The sequence below is a fragment of the Protopterus annectens genome, chromosome 5.part1 (assembly GCF_019279795.1).
Source record: "Protopterus annectens isolate FY-2018-M chromosome 5.part1, PAN1.0, whole genome shotgun sequence".
Classification (NCBI taxonomy): Eukaryota; Metazoa; Chordata; order Ceratodontiformes; family Protopteridae; genus Protopterus; species Protopterus annectens.
Window position 1 is genome coordinate 68,946,227 of NC_056736.1, and position 22,186 is coordinate 68,968,412.

The 22,186-nt window shown below is 39.1% G+C and overlaps 1 protein-coding gene across 1 annotated transcript in view; it reads right to left on the reverse strand.

Annotated features, from left to right (window-relative positions):
• The window catches only part of LOC122803130 (glutenin, high molecular weight subunit PW212-like), a 64,431-nt gene that overhangs the window by 35,953 nt on the left and 6,292 nt on the right, over positions 1 to 22,186 (reverse strand). Inside the window, exons 3-5 of the mRNA XM_044072752.1 lie at positions 20,419 to 21,126; positions 19,450 to 20,362; positions 3,474 to 3,605 (exon numbers count right to left, since the gene is read on the reverse strand). Coding sequence (XP_043928687.1) covers positions 3,474 to 3,605; positions 19,450 to 20,362; positions 20,419 to 21,126 — 1,753 coding nt within the window. The remainder of the gene's footprint in view (positions 1 to 3,473; positions 3,606 to 19,449; positions 20,363 to 20,418; positions 21,127 to 22,186) is intronic.

The following is a 22,186-nucleotide window of genomic DNA, read 5'->3' on the forward strand; positions in this document are numbered from 1 at the left end:
TGATGCAGTGAGATTATTCAGGTTCAGAAAACAAGTCTGAAGCCTAGAATAGTATTGTCAGGGCTTTTACCAGTGCTACAGCTATTCTCCGCACTGTTGAACAATGCATTTAGTAAAGATTGGTATTCATAATGGTATTTTTGGTCTGTTCTGTTTTTTCCACAACTGCCATAGAGTGAGCCTCGAATTTGAGGTCCCACACTGCACATTTGTTAAGGATGCGAGTAACATGTGGTACGTATACATCAGAACAGTACTGTTCTAAATAGTAATTTAGTAATGATAATAATAATAATAATAATAATAATAATAATAATAATAATAATAATAATAATTTTAATAGTAATTTAGTAGCATTGAAATTTAAGGATGGCTTAGTTGGTATTTAATACAGTTGTATCAAATTGAGCATGTATATCTCAACTGTAAAAGAAAGTATGCATGCCTTAGTCTGTAGCACAAAGCAACAGTTCATTATTCTCAAATAATAGTGAGCATGCATCTCTAAACTGTAAATGGAAAGTATGCATGCAGTAGTCTGTATGACAAAATAACAGTACAGTATTAGAGAGTAGTCAGAGGTTGTGGGTTCAGAAATATACAATACTGTTAGGTTTCATCGTTATTGCAATGTAACTTCATACCTCTATACCAGTGGCACAAATGGCCTGTTGTAAACTGTAATCAGTATAACTGGAGCATGCATATGTGCAATATATGCACACATCAGGGATTGCTGGCTAAACTCTGTACTATAGTGTCATCTGTTATGAACTGAGTAGTTTTAAAAGTAGTAAAGAGATTTATTAGGAGTTTGTAGTGTTAAAAGTAAAGGTAACAGAATAGATTCAAATAATTATATCAATGCTTTGTATGTCACATATGAAGTTACTAATATTCTTCCTTTTTTCTCTTACTCCAACCATTATCCTCTCTCTTTTTTTTATTTGCTGTTTTTGTTTTTTTCCCCACAGCATAGCAGGGTAGGCCTATCCCATGGAATTCTCCTGTCCCCACTCCACTGGCTACAGCACGTCTGGTGCATGACCTGGCAGCAACCCTTCTGCTGTCCCTGCACTACCTGGCCCCTCAGATAGTTTTGCCCCAGAGGATAGGCCTGTGGCCCCAGGAGCAGTGGCAGAGAGAATGATGTTATCACCTGAGAAGAACTGCCAGGGATGGTGTATAGAATTATGCACTGCACTGTGGGTGAATACCTATGCCGGATGGTGTCCCTACTATCCCTTTAGTTTCAGAATTCCTGTAGGAGATGCAAACATTGGGCACTGCAGCCAGCGGTGCAATGAGGTGAGAATGATGACAGATCACTGGGTGAGGACTTGATTCTCACTGTCACCCAGCTTGACATGCATGGGACCTCAATTTCCCCTTCCTCTCCCCAACCATTTTGTTCACCCACCTCATGTCCTTCACCATCCCTATCTCTTGTCTTGTTTGTCTTGTCTGTCTGCAATTGCTTCCTCACCTACATCCCTTCCCCAACTTTTCTCTCTCTCTCAAAAAAAAAAAAAAAAATGGGGCACCTATCCTACAAACAAAAAATCGTTTCATACACAGCTCTCCATTTCACACATGTATCGTCATGTCTCACTTGATTTGGTCCAATCATTTATACAACATGCTTGTGTTCTGATCACCCTCTCTCTGGAGGTGACAGTCCAAATTAAGCTAATATTTTGCAAATACGATCATGTTGTATTGTTGAAGAAATGGATAGCTATGGTAATTTCCTACATCCCTCCTGCATATTCCTGCCCTTCTTTCACGTTGTTTTTCCCCTGTTTGCTCCCCATTTCATCCTGTTCCTGTCTTCCCCATTTCTTTAAAGAATTATTGCACAAAGGTGCGAAGCAATGGTGAATGGCAGCAATACAAGTAAATGTATTTTACACTTGTAAAATTACTACTTACACCCATATTTGAACCCAGTAACATCTGCCTCCAACAAAAATGCATTAACGTGTCCTGCCACAGTCAGTTAAGTAGCAGATATATTTTATACAATCAATAGTAACTGTCACAGTTTAGCAAGGATTTCCCTTTGTACTCCCATGTGCTTGCTTCCCATATCACCAATGTCATATTTTCCTCATTAATTTTATATGAAGCATTAGTGCATGATCCCCTATACTGTATTATAAAGCATTATTGTGTGATACCCTTTTAATTTTATAAAGCATTAGTGCACTATGGAGTGTGATGGTGCCTGTCTCGCACCATCATTAAGCAACAGTAATACAAAAGTAGTTCAATTTATTAGCTACAGCTTTATTCAGAACCAATAACATCTGGCTCCAAAAAGGAATGCATTACTGCATTAAGTGAATTAATAACTGCAGCCAGAGATTCAGTTAAATAGTAGGTTTATGCAACAACAGTTAAGTCTGCCATTTGCTATTCAGTCTCTAAAATACACTTGCTACACAACTGAGTCTGTAGCATCATCTGTTAATGCATTGATCCATTCATTTTTGGGGTCACATGGTACTGGATTTGAATCTAGGTGTGTTCAATAGTTTCAAATACTTTTACATGTACATCCAAATTCTAAAGTGTGATGGTTGGTACGGGGTGTCTAAAATATGGCTACATGGCACTGGTTTCTAATACAGTTGTATATAGCACTTATAACTGCTTTTTGCTGTAGTCTCATGTTAGTGGCAATGTGCACCATTGCACAATTATACTTTAAAGAAAAGAAATGAGAAAGATAGGAAAGTGGTGAAATGGAGACAAAGCAGGGGGAAGAGGAAAGTGAAAGAAGGTCTGAAATGTGCAGGAAGGATGTAGAAAAGAACAGTAGCTATCTATTTCTTCAACAGTAAAAAATGTTCAGATGTGTAGAATATTAGCTGAATTTGCAGTGCAATGTCAACCCCAGAGATAGGGTTGACCACAACACAATCATGTTGTATAGCCAATTGGACCAAATCAAGTGTGTCAAGAAGACATGTGCAAAATGGAGAGCTATGTATGGGACAGCATATTTTTGGGACAGGTGCCCTTTTTATAAGAGAGAGGGGAATGTTGGGGAAGGGACGTAGGTATGTCTAGGTCAGGTAGGGTGGGTAGGTGAGGAAGCAATTTTAGACAGACAGGACATACAAAACAAGAAACAGGGACAGTGAAGGACACAAGAGGTGGGTGAACACCATGGTTGGGGTGATGGTGGGTACACACAGAACCCATGGACTTCAAGCTGGGTGACAGTGAGAATGGACTGTCATCACTGTCATCTCACTATGCCACTGGCTAGAGTGTCTGACATCTGCGTCTCCTCCTGTTCACTACAATGATGGAGAGCAGTGTCTCCATCCAGGGTAGGTGTGCACCAAATGTGTGTCACACAATCCTATGCACCAATCTGGGCAGTGCATCTCAGGTGACAAAATCAGCACCTCTGCCATTGCTCCAAGAAGGAAATACTGACCTATCTTGTGGGAGAGACCTACCTGAGGGGCCAGGTAGTACAGTGGCAGCAGAAGAGGTGCTACTAGGTTGCATCCCAGATATGCTGGGTCTTGGTGCCATAGCCAGTGGAGTGGGGACAGATGGATCCTTTGGGGCAGACCAATCCTGCTGTGCTGTGGGAAAAAAAAAAAAAAAAAAAAAAAGAAGATAAAGGTTGGGTGAACAAGGGAAAACATTAGTAACTTCATATGTGACATAAAATGCATTGATACAATTATTTGACTCTATTCTGTTATCTTTATTTTTAAGACCACCAACTCCTAACAAATAACTTTTTTACTGTTGCCTACCCAGCTCATAAAAGATGCACACTATACTATAGACTGCAACAAGAAATCCTTGATGTGTGCATATATTGCACATATGCATGTTCCAGTTAAACTCATTCCTGTTTACAGCAGGCCATTGGTGCCACTGCTTTAGAGCTCTTACGTTACATTGCAATATCGATGAAAATTTAACAATATTGTATCTTTGGGAAGTGTGTTTTTTGAACCCACAGCCTCTGACTACTCTCTAATATTGAACTGTTGTTTTGGCCTCCAGACTAATGCATGCATACTTTCCTGTTACAGTTGAGAGATGAATGTTCAATTTGATATAACTGTATAATAAACAAATAAAGGTATCTTTACTTTTAATGCTAAAATAACAGTACTGTTTAGATGCATACATACCACATGCTTCACACATTCATGCCAATCTATGGCATGGGTTTGTTCATGGGTGCATTCAATTCTTGGTCTATGACAGCTACGGTAAAAACAGAACAGAACAGAATACCATTATGAATACTAATCCCAACAATATCCATCTTTTAACTCTTACAAGTATTGTCTGTAAGTTATACTTACACATCTGTAGGGTCAGGGTGCCCCCAGTCCTACATTCCTTTATCCAATTGTCGAGGGTATCCCTCTTCCTCATCTGGAGGTCTCTGTAGTGATTCCTACATTGTTCACCAGTGTGGGTCATACCGGTAGCTCTGGTTAAAGCCTGGGCAAGACTCTTCCATGCCTCTGACTTGTAATCTGAGCCACAATAGTCCCTCTGCAAAAGCCTGGGCCCATGTTCATTCACTAGGAGTCCAACAAACACTTTGGACTTCTGGACAACCCATCTTTGAGCAAGGAATCTCAAAACCTCTCCAGAAGCATCTGCCATGCCTACCACAGATCAAGACCAATGTAGAATGATGTTTTCCCACTAATTGTAGTATCATGCTTACTGAGAGTGCCCACTTTTGGTTTTGCAACATTTGAAAGTGCTGTTCATCACTTACCATCATCCAGACATGGTGCTCAAGTGTGTGCACTGTCGGGCAAAATTTTTGCGTGATGGTCAACAGTCTTAGTTGAATGCATCCGGTTTATCTTTGTGGATGTCTGAGTCTTGTTTGCTACCAGGACGGGCCATTCCACCAGTTTGTGCACTACTGCTCTGTGCATAAACCAGATGAGAATAGCCAAACATGTTTGTGCTAAGTGGTGCATTATGTAAAGAGTGGCCACCCCCCAAAAATTAAAAAATGAGAGTTGAAATGATTAAAATCAGTCTATGGCATACACAGTAGAAAATGTTAGTACACATGAGATATGTCTCCATAAGTCTAGATCTCAACTCTACTCCAATGCACCTTCAGAAAACAATATAGGTGCATTAGCCGTCTTTGCCACACAAACAGCTCTGCAGCAAATAAATTAAGTAATTCTTCACACAACCAAGTGCAACTGAATGTACACTGATATCAAGACATAAACTGTTATTTGTAAATTTATTAAATTTAATATATTTGGATGTAGTGCACTTAGTGATCACACAACTTATTATGATTATCCCTTGCAAATATACAGATCTGTCTTACCTTTCTGTGTTTCATGAACATTCATCAGTTATCTGACCAGTACTCAGAGACATGCAGTGTGTACACCAGTGTATATCATTTACCTTAAAATGTGTGAGGATATTAACTGGGAGTGCAGTTGCCATCAAATGAAGGGCAGGTTAGATGACACAAACAAGCATAGATTGCTTTTTTTGGGGGGGTAACAAACGTGAGTTCCTGTTATGGCAGATGCAAGGGTACACAGTTCTTTCAAGGAGGGTGGACCCAGGCTGAGCTACTGTTATGGCATGCACAAGGATATGTTGCTCTTGTTGCTATTCTTGCTTTGCATCCTGCCTGTTTGATCTCATGAGGGTTGTGAAGTCGGAAACTGCAATGTGTCTCATTACTTTCTAACTTCTCTCTGTTATGATTTCTCATTACAAATGTATGTGCTAAACTGAGGGCATGCAGTGACCTTCAGTACTTTGGAGAGATATGAATGTGTGAATATTTGATGCCTGAGGACTACTACTTGTTAATGGACACATACAAGTCAAATACCTCTCTGCTGTCACATGTTACATTAATTTCTGTACAAATCTCCCACCTTTTACTTGCTTACTGCACTAAGTGATGAAATACAAGGATTTGCCATAATATTATTATTACACAGTACAGTACATGTTCAGGACTTATCTTGTCAATGCAGCAGTTGCCACGGTGTTAGTTCAGGGCTGACTGTGATGTAAGCAGTGCACAGCCAATACATGGGGAGGCAAAGGCTCTGGCTCTGAGTTGAGGCTGACAGAGGTCACAGAGGTGCTGTATTGTGTCCCTGTCCACCCTGTAGCACTCTAGAGTGTCCATGTTATGTATGTTGTAATAAGTTAAATGTGGCCTGAAAACTTTTCTCCATCTTGACCTAGGCCTGTTTGCAGCAGCAGCAGCAGCAACATTGCTGCAACCTCTAGCACATACAAATAGAGTTAAGTAGCAGCAGCTCCTAACATTCTGTCTGTGTAGGCTTTCTGTGTCTGTACTCCGCTACATTTGAAATCCACAGGAAAAAATAGCATAGAGTCTACATGGTTGCTTTATAACTTGTTGAATAGCTGCACTAGATTCATTGATTAGCATGTATTCCAGCTGCTTATTCTGTAATTAGCATCTCTGAAACACAGGCTAAGACAAATACAATCCATTAATAAACTACTCCATTATAAAAAGGCAAATATGTAGCTAGCCAAACTGATAGTGAGGACACTTGTTACGTTTGCAGGACTTCACAAAAGCACATTTCTTCCAAAGATATCTTTACAGAGGAGTATTGAACTCCAGGAAGTATGCTCCCATTTTGTTAACTACATAATGCATATGCTGGAATATATTAATGAATAATGTGAAGGAAAGGCCTTTATACTTTTATCTGTATGCATTATTTAGAAGTGTATTGATGTCATGGCCATGCCTGTCAAACCATTTCAGAGGTACACGTGATTGACAATACATGAAAACAGAATGCTTTGTGATAAATATGTAGAAATATTTCAGGGACAGGTCCTTTGAAAGCACATTTAGCATTTCAAAGATGTTTTATTAACAAAACAGTTCATTTGCCTGTTCCTTTCTGGGTGGAGGGAGCAACGAAGAGTTCCTGTTATGTCACAAACTAGAATGGACTGTTTATTTGGGGGGGACCACAGTTGCGTTACTGCTATGGCACATACAAGGATATGTTTGTCTTGCTACTCTCCTTGTTTTGCATCCTGCCTGTTAGTATTTCACGTCTGTAAACTCTTTTATGTTTTTCCAGTGGGTACTACTGTCTGCCTACCTTTACTGTTTTATCTGGAAATAGTTATTTTGTAGTTATGTGATACTTATGTGTATTGTCATTCTGTTGTCTTTTAGGACACAAAGAATGTCTGTGAGGCAGACACCCACACTGAGTGAAGCAGAAAACAATATCATTGTTGATGCTCTCCATCAACATGGGACATTTTTGCTGGGAAGGGGTCAGTCCAATATGCACCAAAGCCTACAAGTATGGCAGGATTTTGGGTGGCCACAGCTGGACATATGGACAGTTATGCAATAGGGCCACTGAAATGATTAACATGGTACGGAAGTGAGCAGCTGCTGTTGCCCAAGACCAAAGTGTAACCAGGGGAGGGCCTACTACAGAACCATCTCTTACCCCAGTGAAGAGTTCCTGGTGAATAACTTCCAACATGAGAGCTCACAGCAGAGTGGACAACAGCATGTCCTTGATGTGGGCAGCACTCCTTCTCAGTCTCAAGAGAAGCTTCCAGGTAGGCTTTGTTTTATGATCAGTTGAATACTGTTGTATAGTAAAAGAATTGAAATAAAAGTTACTTCTGTATCACATGTCTTTTTTGGGGGGAACTGAAGATGGCCACAGCTATAAGCTTAGTTTGGAGTTGTCAGCCACATTATTGTTGAATGTATGGTTAATACAGGTATAGAGGAGTACATGTATTACCCCCGTCTTACTGTTAAATGTGATGATGTTGCTTGTACCTCTTACTTAACGTATTTCAGGACTGTCAGTAATCCAGCAACATATGACTCCTGCAGATGGTAAGTCAAATAAATTTATGTCAGTACAGCAGATTAATTTCAAGAAATAAAATAATGTGCCATTTTAGGCCTTTGTGTGTATTGCTGTACTGTCTGTAAGTTGTTTAACATATATTGCACCATAGTAGTGCAGGTATTAATGTATGTCTTTGTTTCTTCCTTTTTATCACAGATGATCATGACAGTGGGAGTGTGGCCCTATGCCACCTGATGTCAGTATCTCAAGAGACACTGATGATGATGGTGGCAAAACTGAGGTACAGTTGGGGGTTGTGGAAGTTGAATATGACACAGAGGTTGACTACCAGCCACCCCCTTCATTTTTCCTGGACACAGCCAGTAGGCCTGCTTACCTAGTCCACTGAGCCCACAGATATTGGACAAGTGGTGGGCAAGGACATTGATTATGGAAGATTAGGGAAGTAGGGCTAATGTGGCTTCAGTATCTGTTGACTCTGGCTGTAGCCAAAGTGTGGGTGAGGTGCCACAAAGGAAGTTTGATAGGGGTGCTCAGAGAGGGCCTGTGTCCCTGCTCCACCTGCAGGTGCCTCTTCCCATGTCACTCAATGTATGTTTAGGGCCATCATGGAGGCACAGGCAGATTGAGAAAGGTGCTCCAGACAAATGCTCAGGGTTGTACATGTGGCACAGGCTGACATGCATGACTGCCTCCACCATATTTCCGATTCACTGGATCAGATGAATGACACTTTGGAATAACGGGCATCTGTGATGGGTTGAGGGGTGTCTGTCATGGAACCAACAGTGCCTGTGATTGAATGTCTGCTGGGAGGGGAACAGCATCTTCATGGTCAAAGGTCAGCAATGATATCTACTGATAGCCAACCTGGCCGTGCCCAATCACACTTCTGTAGTGGCAGTACTTCCACTGATCTGTCAAGTGAGTGTGCTGTCCTCACCCAGATGTGGCAGGTCATGGGGTTGTGGTCCTGGGCATTCATGTGAAGGGATCACATCCAACAGACATCAGTCATGTTCAGGTAGCAACACAGCATTTAACCTTGGGCATGGAGGTACCAGTGCAACTCCTGGCAGAGTCAATTCTCGTGGTCAGGGGGAGGCAATGATGAACTGCCCACTCAACCATGCACGATTCACACCTGTCCGACATACCAAGATGTAGAGCTAACACTGAGCTTGGCTGTATTAATGCAGGCTCTCACACACCAACTTCACATGGAGCACCTCTGCAGACATACACACAACAGTTACATGGTTCAGCCTGCCTGCTTCCCTTTCTTAATCACACACATTCACTCACCTTTTGTGTCAGCCTAGGCCTCCTTCCCCACACAACACCCTGCGCAAGTGATGATAACTGTGCCATATCCCTGTTTTCTCTTTTGGATTCAGGGATAAAAAAGCTTTGTGTCTGATGCACAGGGTACATAGCTACATTAATGCTTAGTATATATGCATTTGTGTTGTTGAACTGATAATTTTACCTGTCACTTATATTTGCCTTGCCAAGTTATACAGTGGATAGCATCATCATGTCAGTACTTTCTAGTGTATTCTCTTGTAAGGGTTGTGAAGTCAGGGAATTGCAATGTGTCTCATTACTTTCTAACTTTTCTCTTTAATGATTTTACAGTACATATATATGGTGCACATCATAAGTCACACCATCACATTCAGATCTCACGATTGTATGGCAGCTCTGTACTCAAATCTCATCAGAACAGTAATACAGTATAATGGTCTCTTTTGCATGAACCTCACAAGACACATGTAGCAGCTGGACAGACCACAGGGCTTTCTCATCAATATAAAACAGGCCCTACTAACCATGCCATGATTTATGTGGATTTATTAAAAGACATGTCACTGTAATTTGTCTGGTATTTGATGAGGTGAAGTCTTCCTGGGCTCCAGGCCAGTGTCTGCTCATGCCCTGGTGGCCTGACTGCCTATGCAATAATCTGATATAGCTGATGATATCAGCATAGTCTGTTGTACATATGGTAATAAGTGTCCCACATGGTGGTGTAAAGTGCTCTCCGTAATGTCTAGTAACAGCTAAGACACACACACACACACACACACACACACACACACACACACACACACACACACACACACACACACACACACACACACACACACACACACACACACAAAGCTGACGGCAGTGAAAACATAACTTCTACCTATCAAGGTGCACAGACTATAGAACATAGTACTCTACACAAGCGCCACAGCACAATATCGACTTTTACATGAATGCAGGTCAACTTATAGTGGATGACATTAGCAGTGCATGTTGGAGAGAAGAAATTGGCAGCCCTACCTGAAATAGATGTGTAAGCAGATGCAAGTATCAAAATACTGTCAATTTATGGGACTAGGGAGATAACTGCAGGATATCTGAGTCACACCTAAAAACTATGATACCATCTAGATATTACCCATAAAAAATCCAACACTTTGAAAAAGAACTATTGAACATATAATTGTGTTCCCAATATTCCTAGATGATGATTGCAAAAGTGGGGGCATAAGCAGCCCCCATTGCCACACCTTGTGCTTGTTTGTGAATGGAACCTTTGAAACACATGAAATTAGATCATAACACAAATACCATTAAACTGGGTAAGCATTTAACCACATTGTCACCCAAGTTGGTATACTTGGTTAAATATAACTAAACCAGTCTAAACAAATATTATGTGGTATAACAGAGAAGAAATATTTTATACCAGTTGTGACCAAAATTAATCTGTTGTCTACTATATTCTTAGGGAAATTTTTTAAGAAGACCCATGAATCTTTATATATATTTGGATGCCCCACTGTCTAAAACATGTTTTAACATTTCGTCAATGAGTTTAGATATACTATGCATTTTAGAGCCATTTGCATCAACAGTTGGCCTTGGGGAGGGGGGTTACACAAATCCTTGTGGATTTTAGGGATCCCAAAAATGGATGGGATCTGTGGAAAATCATTCTTGATGTAGTTGTATTCATTAATAGTGAGAAGATCATCAAGCGGTAAATCATATAAGGCCCTGTCAATTTTTACATATTCAATATTCAATAGATTCCTACTACTTTCTTCATATTGATCAGTGAATAATATGGCCACCGTTCTAATGATGTAATCTATTTGGTCCACTGCAAAATTCTCCCTCCCTTGTCAGGTTTCATACATTTGATTGTTTGGTTGTTGCTAAAATCATTATCTAAATCCCATTCAGAATTAGACAGTTCGTTACACTCCTTCTATGTGATGCTCATAAAAGTTTCCTCACATCATGTTCACATATTTTTCATACAAGGAAATAGTTGGTTTAAGGGGGATTAAAAATAATGGGTTTCTTACAAGCATCAACATTGACTTGATTTACATTCTTATCATTAAACATAATGCTAAAATTTTCTGGTAAACATTTTAAGGTCCACTATAGCTCCAGCCATATTACCAGGTATAAAAGGAACAAAAGTGTGACCTCTTTCAAAATGTGAGGCATGGTTGTGTGTTAAAGCACTGAACTAAAGTTAGAAATTTTAAAATAATTTTTCCAGTAATAATATCAGGTGCACTGGTCTTTAATAATTCCTTGCTTTCCCTCTCCTCGCTTGAGGAGGTTGAAACTTCATGAAGTAAGATTCCTGCTATTGATACCGTTGAGGACACCTTGATAGCCCCTTCACTGATTCCATTGCCTTTTAGACCTCTGAAGAAGCTGAAAATCCAAAGGGGTTTTAATGTGTCCACAACATTCTGTATCCGTTCAGTTTCATGTATGTGCTCACTATTATTAAAAGAAGTTTTAAACAATTTTGCAAGTACAGGGTAAACTTTATTATTTTATAATCAAGTTTGTCATGGGTAAGCGTTTTCTCTTTTCTAAGTCTTATCACATTTAATATTCTCTCCACTATATGAAAAATAGAGTCATAGTCAATCTTGTGTAGTTCAAAGGCCAAGTCCCTAGATTATATTGTCATCCCACGTAGTAATTTCGGATTCCAGTTGTTCCATGTTCAACTGATTATGTCACATAAGTAGCTACATTAACTTGAAGCCCTGTTTATATTTATTTATTTATTTATTTATTTATTTATTTCACATTTGTTAACTGGGTTAGTCCAACAGAGCTTGCAAACAAACCCATTTTCAGTGGGGACCCGAAGGGAAAGGCCCCAGCAAACATAAGTAAAAATAAAGTGACAATATACAAATATTAAATAATCACAATACAAAATAATTGTAAAAAAGAAAAGGTTATTAACTATTTGAATTGCATTGATAGTAAGCAACTCATTACTTCAATAAATCATGATGTAAACTGGATCCCTCCACTAACCCAGAGGGAAACTTGCATGATCTAAGTCCTTTGGGCACTATGCCCAACTTAACACATTAACGGAAGTAGGAATTCTCAGCTTGCAGTTTGCAATACCTGGAGAGTTAATTTTAAAAGGTCTTAAGCTGCTGTGCCACTGTAACACTGTCATACTCATCTACTTGGGCTGATTCCCCAAAGACAATGGAATTGCTAAATGAACCAGCCAACTGACTATGGTTTTGAAACCCACCAGGGTCACTGAAACCAAAGCCATTAATATTAAGATGATTGTTAAGTCCATTGTGAAGATGGATATCTGATTGTGTACAGGCCACAGGAAAAGCCTGTTGATCTAATCATACATTGGTCATCACACAGCCAGTATGTTGCATGTTATTTGTCCCCAGTGTAAATAAATTCACTTTCTGATTCATTACCTGGATAAGCTGTATAAGTGATTTGATTCTGGAATCCAACCGCTTGGACACTCCATTGTAAAACTGTTGCTCCTACTCCTGATCTTGTGAAAATACAGGAGCTGACATTAGCAATAAGTTCCACAGCAAGAATACACCAACAGATGAAAAACAAAACCGAGAACCAAGAAAAAATCCACGTAACTAAACAGACAATGACGATTATTAAAGTAATGTAGACTAAGCGCTTTAATCCCATAAGGTAATGGGACTTCGTCAGAGTAATACAATAACAACACAGTCCATTTTAAAGGGCAGTTGGTGCAGTTAGCACTGATCGTGTCAGAGACAGAAATTGTTTTGGAGGAGTGTCTAATTTTGAAGGGTATGCCTTTCTACAGAGGCTACTACCATGAATTTCTTGATAAGATTTTCCAAATGTTAGCCAAAAAAAAAAAAAAATTTGTTCTATAAACCACTCCTGGGGGCTAATAAAGAAGTTACAATGCCATCTGTAGTTAAAGACACTAAATTTAAAAAGGGTTGCATTTTTACTCACAACCAGGAGGGTAGATTGGCACAATATATATTGGTAACCAATTGGAAAATCCTTGAAATGGGTGGCCTGAATATGGCCAAGTTAGGACAATTATCTGTTCTCACATTTAGGACAGACAGGAATATCAAAAATTACTTGGAAAAACAAAAATGTATTTATTTTAATTTATCTAAAAACTTTAAGATATCAAAATGTGGAAGATGTTTGAGTTGTCCTTTTATACCTGAGAGTGAATCCATAACTGTTGCTGGTTTGTATGATTAAGTGTCCCTCAAGATGCAATTGCAGATAAAATAAGGTAGTCCATATAACTTGCTGCACAAAATGCCCCTTTTTCTACATTGGCAAGACCAAAAAGGCACTTAAAGATAGATATATGAGCACTTGAGAGAAATAAAGAGAAAGGATACCAGAAATGCCCTGTGGAGACACATGTAAATGAATGAAGGTCATGCTTTCTGTTTTTTTATTAATCATACCATGGAATTAGAATATGGGGGGCATGGAAGGTTAAACTTTAATGTAAAGAGGCTGAATGGCAGATTTAGACCAATGCCACTGGCTCCAATGGCCTCAGTTATTCTGTCTCCCTCCATTTCCATTATTTTCTAAAATTAAGGGTATTAACAGGGTTCCTATCAGAATTTTGAATGTTGAAAATGCCAAATTTAATGTAATTGAACTGAAATGTTCGAAGCCTCAGAAGAGCGAACTGACGAAACATCAATTTCTTTCCCAGGGAAAGAAATCGGTGGGCCATCATCAGAGTTTGCTATTTCCTCCACTGTGGTGTGGTCTTGGAGTTGGTATATTTAAGTAGGGGGGTGTGGAGGGCACAGCCCCCACGTTGGGGAGTGTGGGGGGTGAAGCCCCCCACTTCCGTCAGTGTTTAAAGTATTGAAAAATGTATTTAGTTTTTTTGCATGGAACGCCGATTTCTTTCCCAGGGAAAGAAATCGATGTTCCATCAGTTCACTCTTTTGAGATTTCGAACATTTCAGTTTGATAAAATTGCATTTGGCATTTTCAGCATTTGATATGCTGATATAGACCCTATTAACATACTAGTATTCATAACAGTATTGCATGGTTGAGTATTTTTTTACAATAACCAGTGTGTTTAATCTATACCATTTTTTAACAATTGTCTATTTATTCAGTGTTTTTAATATTTTTAGTATGTGGAACAAAAGTCTTTTTATTTGCAGGGTGCTTTGCGTGAGATATTTTCTAATATTGCACTATAACTTTAAATTTGTTACAGCCCATGTGATACACTGTATTTTCGTGTGTTTTTACATTTTTAAACTGCACTGTGTTGTTACTGTGTTAATCTGATGAAGTCCCATTACCTGATGGGATGAAAGCGCTTAGTCTATGTTACTTCAATAAACTATGTGGTCTGCAGAATGCTTGTGATTTTTTACACAGTTTTATACAGTTATTAAGCTGATTTAGCAGCCTAACATTGTCTGTTAAAAACTGCAAAAACTATTAAATTATTTTTTTTTCTTTCCATTTAATACACATAAAAGGTACAAATGTTTACAAAAGAAACATTATCTTTTTAAATAGATTAATATACAAAACCAGTTTCCCATTGAGACATAATTGAATTTGCGTAGGACGGAGCCATACTGGCAACCATGGCTATTTCTTTAAGTTGTCTATATAGCTCTTGATTAAAACAAAAAATAATGATTTACAATACGATCCTAGTTAAAGACACCAGAAGCTCAAATTGTATTATTGAACTTAGAATTTCTGGTTACGTAATGTCCTTGATTCCAAAAGATTTGCTCTCAGTGTAAGTGGCCACTTGTATTGAGAGCAGGTTTACAGCAGGTATTTTGGAATCTGATCCTTGTAGTAATCCTTTTTATCCCAAAGTAAGTCACACTAAGAGCAGGGCTTTTGGAATCATGGCACACTTACACTAAGAGCAACTCCTTTGAAATCTGGCCCATTGTCATAACATATTTAAGCCTTGCTCTAGAGGAATGCTACTATATAATGATTCAACATCTATTGTACCAAAAGAATACATTTTGTTCCATTTTGCCTGTCTAATAAAATTAAAAAAGTGCCAACTAGCCTTCAATACAGATTTTAATTCAAAATATAACTCTTTACATTCTTTGTCTAAATTTAGATGAAAAATTATGTTTTTGAACCTGCTGCTGCAATAATAGGTTTAAATGGAGGATCATGTTTATCCTTATGAATCGTCAGTATTGCAGAGAGAGATAATCAATTTTTGGAAATTCCTCTGTCAAAAAAATTTATATAAATATATAAACAAAGTATGTGCAATAATTCCATCAACTCTAAAGATAAATGCTGAAATGTAGCATTCTTTTCACTTTAAACAACTTTTCATAGTTCTTTCTATTTTGTAAATGAAAAATCATCTTTCTAACGTTTTGCTCAGTATTCATTATGACAATACCTGCCCTTTTTTCACCCTTCATAAACCTTAAAGTACCATTTTTTCTAATTTTCCTACAAGTTTATGTTCTTTATATGTTAAATTATAAAATGATTTCTCTTATTTTATCTTTATTTAACAATTGTCAAATATTGTCTAAACAGCATCTCTCAAAAATATTCAAAGTAAGATTCAATGTTGGGTTGAAAGTATTTTTCTTTTAATAACTAGTGTTATTCACAAAATCTGGCATAAATTCATGCATCTCACATATAATTTGAAATAATTAACTTTAACTGCGGTGGTGGTACTGCGGTAGCGTTGTCGCCTCACAGTAAGACGTTGTCCTGTTCGATTCTCGGCTAATGCATCTTCTGTGTGGAGACGTTCATGAATGGGCGTACCTTCATTGAAGGTTTTGCATCAGGGCTGGCAACTCGGTACATAAAAATCTACTGCCAATCATTAGCGGACCGGAGTTCTGCTGTGGTGACCCCTAACCGGGAAAAGCTGAAAGATGCAACAGTGAATAAATTATCTGTTCTCGCTCGAATAAAGGTAAACCACGTCCTTAAAATATTTAACTGAACATTATTAAAATAATTTTAACTTACCTTATATATAAAAAAGATCTTCAGACCTGACATCACAAATTTCTGATATGCTAACAAAATTCCTTTTATATGTTAAATGAATATTTTCATGATCAAAAAATGGGATGAAAGAAATTTAATTAAACTCTACTTTACTGTTGGTTTCAATAAAATTGAAACCTCCCACATCATCATGTAAATTTTCAAAAGCTAAATTAGCATTCAATGTGAATGGCTAAATTTCTAAAAAGGCTACATTTGTGGCAATATTTGTCTCATTATTGTTCTGGCCTTTGTTAGTCTTTTTCACATCCACCACCTTACATTTAATACAAGTACAACTACTAAGTATCAATGAAGAAACAAATAATTCAGGAGAGCTGCTTTATGGGTAAGGGAGATCTGCCAGTACCTTTTAGTCTAAGTGGTGGTGGTCAAAACTTTGCTTTGCCTGACCTCTCTATGATCTCATGCACTTGAGGCTTTGGATAAGTAACAAACTTGGATATGTCATTCAATTTCCAGAAGTCATTGCAAAATTATGGACAGATGTATAATTTAGGGACCAAGGCAAATGGACCTGTCTATTCACTTTGGGACACTTCAATAACTTCCCAATGAAATCATGCTTCTCTCTTCCATAGTTGCTGCCTTTCTCTGGGACTCTGTGGCTCCCTTGGCATAGCTTTAATATAGTGTTAAAATTAAATTTTCTCTACCAGGTAACAGTGAAGAATTAAAAAAAAAACTCTTTGTTTTTGACTAAGAATTATTTCACTTCTTGTTGGTAGACTTTAGTCAAATTCTAATCTATCTGAACAGCAGTGATAGTACTCCCTGGTACCAAACTATTGGTACCTATCTCAGCTCCCAGGCCAATTAAAGAAGCTTCTGCTGTTTGAACAAATTCATTTGATAAATCTATTCCGGTCATCTTTTTTCCAGTTTATCTTATTTTGTAATTAACTTAATTCATGTTCTCTTTTACTTTAAAAGATGATTCTTGCCATCTTGATAGGAATCTACTCTGAAGCATGGACTAACACTAACACTTTGCCCCCCTGTTTTATATCTCCATTGGCATTGTTATTATACACTCTCTGCTGTAATTATGTGCCTTTTGCATGTGTTCTTTCATTTCTGGCAAAACATTTTTTTAAACAGACTTGTCTATGAAGGGCATTATTACACTCCCAAGTCTCCTTGTTCATGTCCTGCAAGCCACATGGATGTATCCTATATAGTAGCACAAACAGAGTAAATCCTGTTAAAGCTTGCAGTACCTCTCTTATAGCAAAAAGGATGTAAGTAAATAACTGATCCCAGCTATTAACATTTGGTTTTGTGGCCTTTTTTAGCGTAGATATCAGAGTTGTATTAAAGCACTCCATTGACCTATACATTTATGGGTGATACACTGAAGTTTTTAACTACTTTAAAACCCAAAGCTGCTGTATTACCCTGGACATAGATTGTGTTCCCTGGTCTCTAAACATTTCTTTGTGTAGCTCTAGCCTGGACAAAAGTAACTCTAGATTTTTTGCTTTTGACAAATCACTGAACTTTTGCAATGGTACTGTTTCATGAAATTTAATAGTCGTTACTAGACTTCATTATTAGACCTACAGGTTCCATGACTATTCACTTGACAGGACTTGAGTAATAGGCAGAAGGAACAGCGAACTTTGCAGCTGAGGATGTGGTTCAGGCTTTTGACATTTTCGGCATGCTGCATGGAAAATCCATTACACCAGACCAATAAAACCTTGCTAAGATTCTAGCTTTAATTTTGTCCAGCCCTAAGTATCTTCCCAAAATGTAACAGTGTGCCATTTTCATCACAAGTTTTTGAGGTTCTAGAACTAATAGCTGGCGTATTATTCATTCATTCTCTTTATTCACCCTGTACAATAAGTCATTCTTAAGATCAAAATATTGGGAGGGCATGGGTCTACTCTGCTCATCTGTCTCTCCTTCTACTCTGAATGCATTTTCTTTAGCCTTACCTAAGGAGTCATTCTCTCTTTGTGCTTTATTAAAATTTTCATTGATTATTTGCACATCTGCCAAGTCAGGAATATTTTCAATAGTACAGTGATGTGAAATAAAGCCTTTTCGTCTATGAATACAAGTGTAGGTCTTTCTCATCCTCCTATTTCATCATCTGCAAAAGCAACTCTGTTTCCTATAGAGTGAGAGGATACCTCAGTCTGGCCTGCAGAGTCAGAAAGGATTCAGTCTTATGTGACTTTCTGTACATTCACAAAACAAATACAATAAACACTCACACTGGAGATCTAAATTTCCACCAAATTATCAAAAGGACCTGCTGGTGAGATAGATATCTTTCCTAGGGAATCCTTCTTTTATGGAATAGACTTCCCTTGGATGTAAAATAAAGTAACTCCCTGGGCATTGTTAAGCATAATCTGGATGACTGTAAATACATTTAGGATTTGGCTCCTCAAGCATTAACTGAAAGTTGTTAAAGTTGGGCATTAAATACACCATGCTCTGCTTCTAAATCTCTCTTAAAGTGGGTTGTAAGTGGGTATTAATTATTCATGTCTGTGGGAATTCACAGTTTGGTTCTTGGGGCAAACCTGCAAATGTTCCTTAGGATCAGTAACCTAGTATTATGTCATAAAGCTTTGAATCTATGAACTCATGCCAATGATTTTCTTCCACTCATGATTTTGACAATTGCTTAGCATTTACATTAGTAATGTATGTTTCTATAAATACCTACTGCTGAACGTCCTGCTTCTGACTAGCCCTCTATTTTACCTTAGAGATGGAATCCTAGGGCTCTATTCAGGTTCCCTTTCTTTTATTGGTTATGGCAACCTTCATTACTTTATTTTTCTGGTAATACACATGTTTGTGCACGTGCGCACACACATACACACACACACACACACACACACACACACACACACACACACACACACACACACACACATACATACAAACACACAAACACACACACACATATTCTTCTCCATCAGTTTATGTAGTGATTTATTTCACTAATTTATATACTGTCTTTCTAGTAACACACACAGGATCTTCTTCTCCTTTTATTCAAAGAAAGATTTTAGTTCCTTCTGAAGTTTCTGCACTACTGTTGGCCTACACCCATTTTTTCTAAGACTACAACAACAATTGTGTGCCCTTGGTATTATGTCAGGCTGCTATTGCCCTTTCCCATCCTTACTAGGAGTAAAATCAGAACTGTCAGGCTGCTGTTGCCCTTCCCCATCCTTACTAGGAGTATACTCAGAACTGTCAGGCTGCTGTTGCCCTTTCCCATCCTTACTAGGAGTATACTCAGAACTGTCAGACTGCTGTTGCCCTTTCTCATCCTTACTAGGAGTGAACTTAGAGCTGTCAGGCTGCTGTTGCCCTTCCCCATCCTTACTAGGAGAGTACTCAGAACTGTCAGGCTGCTGTTGCCCTTCCCCATCCTTAGTAGGAGTATACTGAGAACTGTCAGGCTGCTGTTGCCCTTCCCCATCCTTAATAGGAGTATACTCAGAACTGTTAGGCTGCTGTTGCCCTTTCCCATCCTTACTAGGAGTGAACTCAGAACTGTCAGGCTGCTGTTGTACTTCCCCATCATTACTAGGAGTATACTCAGAACTGCCAGGCTGCTGTTGCCCTTCCCCCTCCTTACTAGGAGTATACTCAGAACTGCCAGGCTGCTGTTGCCCTTCCCCCTCCTTACTAGGAGTATACTCAGAACTGCCAGGCTGCTGTTGCCCTTCCCCCTCCTTACTAGGAGTATACTCAGAACTGCCAGGCTGCTGTTGCCCTTCCCCCTCCTTACTAGGAGGATACTCTGAACTGTCAGGCTGCTGTTGCCCTTCCCCATCCTTATTAAGAGTATAGTCAGGACTGTCAGGCTGCTGTTGTCCTTTCCCATCCTTACTAGGAGTATACTCAGAACTGTTAGGCTGCTGTTGCCATTTCCCATCCTTACTAGGAGTATACTCAGAACTGTCAGGCAGCTGTTGTCCTTTCCCATCCTTACTAGGAGTATAATCAGAACTGTTAGGCTGCTGTTGCTCTTTTCCATCCTTACTAGGAATGTAATCAAAACTGTCAGGCTGTTGTTGCCTTTTCCCATCCTTACTAGGAATGAACTCAGAACTGTTAAGCTGCTGTTGCCCTTTCCCATCCTTACTAGGAGTATACCTGAACTTTTAGGCTGCTGTTGCCCTTTCCCATCCTTACTAGGAGTATATTCAGAACTCTCAGGCTGCTGTTGCTCTTCCCCATCCTTACTAGGAATATACTCAGAACTGTCAGGCTGCTGTTGCTCTTCCCCATCCTTATTAGGAGTATACTTAGAACTGTTAGACTGCTGTTGCCCTTCCCCATCCTTACTAGGAGTATACTCAGAACTGTCAGGCTGCTGTTGCTCTTCCCCATCCTTACTAGGAATATACTCAGAACTGTCAGGCTGCTGTTGCCCTTCCCCATCCTTACTAGGAGTATACTTAGAACTGTTAGACTGCTGTTGCCCTTCCCCATCCTTACTAGGAGTATACTCAGAACTGTCAGGCTGCTGTTGCTCTTCCCCATCCTTACTAGGAATATACTCAGAACTGTCAGGCTGCTGTTGCTCTTCCCCATCCTTACTAGGAGTATACTTAGAACTGTTAGACTGCTGTTGCCCTTCCCCATCCTTACTAGGAGTATACTCAGAACTGTCAGGCTGCTGTTGCTCTTCCCCATCCTTACTAGGAATATACTCAGAACTGTCAGGCTGCTGTTGCTCTTCCCCATCCTTACTAGGAATATACTCAGAACTATCAGGCTGCTGTTGCCCTTCCCCATTCTTACTAGGAGTATAGTCAGAACTGTCAGGCTGCTGTTGTCCTTTCCCATCCTTACTAGGAGTATACTCAGAATGGTCATGCTGCTATTGCCCTTCCCCATTCTTACTAGGAGTATGCTGAGAACTGTTAGGCTGCTGTTACCCTTCCCTATCCTTATTAGGAGTATACTCAGAACTGTTAGCATGGTGTTGCCCTTTCCCATCCTTACTAGGAGTATAGTCAGAACTGTCAGGCTGCTGTTGCCCTTTCCCATCCTTACTAGGAGTATACTCAGAACGGTCATGCTGGTATTGCCCTTCCCCATTCTTACTAGGGGTATGCTGAGAACTGTTAGGCTGCTGTTACCCTTTCCCATCCTTACTAGGAGTGAACTCAGAACTGTTAGCATGGTGTTGCCCTTTCCCATCCTTACTAGGAGTATAGACAGAACTGTCAGGCTGCTGTTGCCCTTTCCCATCCTTACTAGGAGTATAGTCAGAACTGTCAGGCTGCTGTTGCCCTTTCCCATCCTTACTAGGAGTATACTCAGAACTGTCAGGATACTCCTTTTTTTCCAATTCTAAATTGAAATATAGTTAGATTGTGGGGTTGCTGCTCCCTCAGTTTTATACGAAGTATATCAAGATCACAGAGTATCTAACTGTGCTCCCCCTATAAATTCTACAGTTTTCACAATTAAAGGAAAACTTGACCTACTACACTGCTGTTTGTTAGATTAGCAGCAAAAGCTACAGGATGCAGGATTTACTGAACAGTGCTTGCAATTCTACATGTGTTATAAGATATCCTTCTGTTACCTACATGAACACATAACACACCCAACTTTCTGTTGTCTTAAGTTTTATGCTTGGAGATAAGAGGCTGTTTAGCAAGTGTTACTATACTCCCAGCATCTTGTAATCCGTTAATTTCCTTCCCATTGACCAACACTGTCCATTTAGCTATATGAGATGTGATAGAGAAACAATAGGTTGGGTCTACTGGCCTAGCAGTTATTTTACCTTTGCATCTATACAGTGTCATTATTATCCTGTTACATAGAAATCACATTTCCAAAAGACACAACTCTGACATTTTCATTGCTAGGAGTTTGGGTAAAAATCATATTTT